The sequence below is a fragment of the Gadus macrocephalus genome, chromosome 12, assembly GCF_031168955.1.
Source record: "Gadus macrocephalus chromosome 12, ASM3116895v1".
NCBI lineage: Eukaryota > Metazoa > Chordata > Actinopteri > Gadiformes > Gadidae > Gadus > Gadus macrocephalus.
Genome location: NC_082393.1, coordinates 6,727,801 through 6,732,145, shown reverse-complemented (window position 1 = coordinate 6,732,145; position 4,345 = coordinate 6,727,801). Strand labels below are relative to the sequence as shown.

At 47.5% G+C, this 4,345-nt stretch overlaps 1 protein-coding gene across 1 annotated transcript; it reads left to right on the top strand.

Annotated features, from left to right (window-relative positions):
- Positions 1 to 235: 235 nt before the first annotated feature.
- Positions 236 to 2,910, top strand: znf648 (zinc finger protein 648). Its single transcript, XM_060067996.1, has 2 exons — positions 236 to 378; positions 811 to 2,910. Exon 2 carries the CDS (start codon positions 856 to 858, stop codon positions 2,332 to 2,334), a length of 1,479 nt encoding a protein of 492 aa, XP_059923979.1. The 5' UTR covers positions 236 to 378; positions 811 to 855; the 3' UTR covers positions 2,335 to 2,910.
- The last annotated feature ends 1,435 nt before the right edge of the window (positions 2,911 to 4,345 follow it).

The following is a 4,345-nucleotide window of genomic DNA, read 5'->3' as shown; positions in this document are numbered from 1 at the left end:
TATAAGAATGTTTATTTTGGTATAGCCGATACAAATGAATAGCAAGAGTGACTCTAACGAAAACAAATGTTTTCAAAGTCCTGCTTGGCAACACAATTTGTCCCCCAAACTATGGCATTGTTGTTTTTACGTAACACATTTCTCTATGAACTTTCATGACATATTTGTGTCATCCACAATGCCTCACACAACCAATGTTTTGGCCACGTGTGGTCGGACAAATGTGCAAGGGTGAGTTCTTGCTGACGGCTGCGGGAACACCGCTGTCTCCAGACGTCTTCTCCAGTGTCGCCTCGGGCTCCGCCCACGAGTTCTTCTCCTGAACGACTCGAGTGGTGGAGTGCTGATCCGTCGGACTTGGCCTAGCAAAGCATGGAGGTAAGAGTTCCGCTTCACTGCACTGTCTTCTGTATAGATGAGAGAACAAAATTTGGTTTGAAATCGTGGTGCAATTTATAATCAATATATTGTGTGTGCGTGTGTGTGTCTAACTATTTGATGTATGTCATTTATAAACATATATTTATAAAATGTGTTTGATGTAAATTATCTACTGCTGTACTTGTCTTCATATCTCCCTCTATTTATATATATGTATATATATATATATATATATATATATATATATATATATATATATATACATACATAAATTGTGCATCGTTAGTCAAAACATATGCAAATATATGCTGTACTATATAAAATGTATATTCACTCATACTTTGAGTACCATCAATGTAATTCAATACAGTACATGAACACTGTACATACCGTACATCCACCCTGACTGGCTGCTTGTGTTTCCTTCAGTTATACTTCACAATAGGAGAACCGTTCCCTGCGATATTCTGATCAATGCAGCTGGACCTACGGCCGACCGTGAAACCAAGAATGGCTGAAGAAACGTCCACCCTTACCAGTGACCAGCTGACCGCCAGTAAGTTCATCTCCAAGAGAAGCATCCGGAAACACCAGGACAAGCAGAAAGCCTCTCTCAGTAGGTTCAGGGGTCACGCCGACCCCAGCGACCCCGGTGTGTTCTACCTCAACCCCCAGACCCCCAAGTGGAACCTGGCGGAGAGGTTAGCCGAGCTGTCCTATGGCGACGAAAAGGCCCGGTGCGGCCAGAACAAACATTACAGCTCCGACCTGCTCGCCCGCCCCGACGACCTCCCCGCCGCTCACGCCAAGACACAACGGGAAGCGGGAAGCGGCGACGCCAAAGCTGCTGAGCCGCAGCCCGGTGACACCCCGCCCAGTCGGAAGGCGGCGACGGCCGACCCATCAGACGCTGGCGCCGCCGCCGCCGGCGATGGAGGAGGAGGAGGCCGCGGGGACGGCGTCCTGGAGGGGACGGCGAGCGAGCTCCACAAGGAGCACACGGCCAACAAGGACTCCATGTTCTTCGACTCCTGCGCCGACGGCAAGGTGCCGCGCATCTTTGCGGCGATGAAGAAGCGTGGCGTGGACATCGACAACGAGCAGCGGCGCTTCAAGTGCACGCGCTGCCACTGGGCCTTCAAGAAGTTCTGCAACCTGCAGAGCCACCTGGAGACGCACACGGGCCGCAAGCCGCACGAGTGCGACGTCTGCGGCAAGGCCTACTCCCACCAGGGCACCCTGCAGCAGCACAAGCGGCTGCACACGGGCGAGAGGCCCTACCACTGCCCCTTCTGCGTCAAGACCTACATCTGGTCGTCGGACTACCGCAAGCACATCCGCACGCACACGGGCGAGAAGCCGTACGCCTGCGACACCTGCGGCAAGGACTTTGTGCGCTCGTCGGACCTGCGCAAGCACGAGCGCAACATGCACACCAACGACAAGCCCTTCCCGTGCGCCGAGTGCGGCAAGACGTTCAACAAGCCGCTGTCGCTGAAGCGGCACGAGCGCAAGCACCTGGGCGACAAGCCCTACTGCTGCCTGGACTGCGGCAAGCTGTTCGCCCTGGCCAGCCGCATGGCGGAGCACCAGAAGGTCCACCGCGGCGTGCGGCCCTTCGCGTGCGCGGTGTGCCCCAAGAGCTTCACCAAGAGCTCCAACCTGCTGGAGCACCAGGCGATCCACAGCAACGCGCGGCCCCACAAGTGCGAGGACTGCGGCGTGGCGTTTGCCATGGCGTCGCGGCTGGCGCGCCACCGCTACGTGCACGTCGGGGAGCGGGTGCACAGCTGCAGCGGCTGCGGCATGCACTTCGGCCAGCCGGCGTCGCTCAAGGCCCACCAGGAGCAGAGCTGCGGCGGGATGATCTTCGTGTGCACCGAGTGCAACAAGTCCTTCAAATGCGCGGCCACGCTCATGGAGCACAGGTTGACGCACGGGGAGGGCGTCTGATGGGGGGGTTAGACAGCCCAGGTGCAGCGCAGGTCTCCCCCACGCTCTGTCTCTTCCCCCTCTCAGCCTCAGTCCTCTCCGTAACTGAATGCAACCGAAGCCTCTGTGGTTTTTTATTTAGATGACACATTAAGGTCTCGTACGTTGAATGATGTGAATGTGTGATGTTGAATGCATGATGTCAAACTTATAGACCCATGCCGAGCACTTAAGTCGAATCCCAGGTTGTCACAATGCTGCCTTCAGGGATTTTCTTCGGCAGTCTTCGACAGTTGTCTGTGTGTACATAAAAACACGTTATTCACTTCAACTTAACACACACATGCTTACTTGTTTGACCTCATCCTATAGACACAGGGTACTGTAAATAAGTGAAGAGGGAATTTGTTTGATAGTTGTAAGCAATATAATTATTATTATTATTATTTAAAGTGGTGGAGTTGTGTTTTGTACAATGACATTGCAAGTATATTCCTAGGTGCGCAGTAATGTTCTGGATTCCTGTTGAAGTCTTCATGTGTTTTGGATTACAGCACATCACGCAAGTGTTAAGTCAATAAAATCATTACAACACAATGGTTTTGAAACTGACAAATGACAGTTCATCAAATTTTCCTAAACGATAAATGTTTTACCTCATTTTGTTAATGTATAAAGCATAAAGCCTTTTCTCAATAAGTCTAGATTGATCAATTAAAAAAACATAATAATCGCAAAGATAATACTGAATAATATTGGACCACATCTCCATGAATGCCTGTAGAATAACAACATAGGCCTGCGAATATCCATATCCATTTAATGTCCCCCAGCTTAAAAAGTGTAACACTAACTGTTTGGCATCTTGGATGGTGAACTGTCGGAACATGTGTGCTGGTTGAAGAAGCTGGGGTACCATGCAATAGTGGGTCAAGACCACAACTGGGTCCAAGCATGCAGTAACAAAAAAGTTGTAACATCCATATACATATAAATATATCATATTATAATATATATATTATAATATAATATATATGTATATGCCTACATGTCCTGCCTGTTTCTTTGATCATTATAATTACAATTGCAATAATATTAAAATATCAAATAAATAAAGAAGGGGTTAACAAATATAGAGGTTTTTCTCTCAAAGAATAATTATTGGTATTTTTGAAAACTGAAGGAGGCAATACTATAATGTTCAACAATATAGATTATGTTAAAGCTGCAATCAGACATTTTGGCTCGCCGCCTTTGTTTTGATTCAATTATGTTTTGATTGAGTGTCATTGTCCACCGAATGCATGAGAGCCGTGCGATACAATCAAATCCCAATTTAATTAAAACAAAGTAGGGTGCGCAACAATTGCTGATTGCAGCTTTTAATTTCTAACTTTTCTCAACATGATAATGTCAACCTATCTGATGGATCCAGGACCCCCTGCTTTAGGACACATCCAAAAGAAGGGCCGGCCCATTTTCCTCGGTTGCGAAGATGTTTGCCCGACTATGCTTCATCTCAGAGCCAGTGTGTCCGGCTGCCATTCCGTCCTGCCGACTCGTGGTAAATGGAGATGGCACCTGCCATGTTGCCAGTCACAGAACTCAAAGTGTAAAGCCTTACATGGAATTTCAGTTATGGCCCAAGTCTTTTTAAAACCGTCTTTTTATTCGCTGAATTGAATTAGTGCTGCTCTCATTGACGTCACACCCCTGTGAACACTCAACACGTGATTTACAAGAAAGTGACAATACTATAAATAGAATAATAATATCTAATAATTAAAAATAAAACATTGTAGTAGTTTAACAATATATCCTATTTAAATTAACATTTAAACACTGTTACAAATTGGTCAACTTTGGTAGGCCACATTGGAGATGTTGTCTCTGTGGGTTGATGGTCTAAATTGTTTGTAACTTGAACATATCAGATGCAAGCCTAACAATGCAAAGACGGGATTAACGGATAAATCAAGGGTACTGGTTGGGGGCCAGACAGAGGGCCATCCAAGCCCCGGCCCCCCGGCCC

Bases quoted from the DNA above. Each gene is read 5' to 3' on its own strand.
- znf648 (XM_060067996.1), top strand. From the start codon at position 856: ATGCAGCTGGACCTACGGCCGACCGTGAAACCAAGAATGGCTGAAGAA.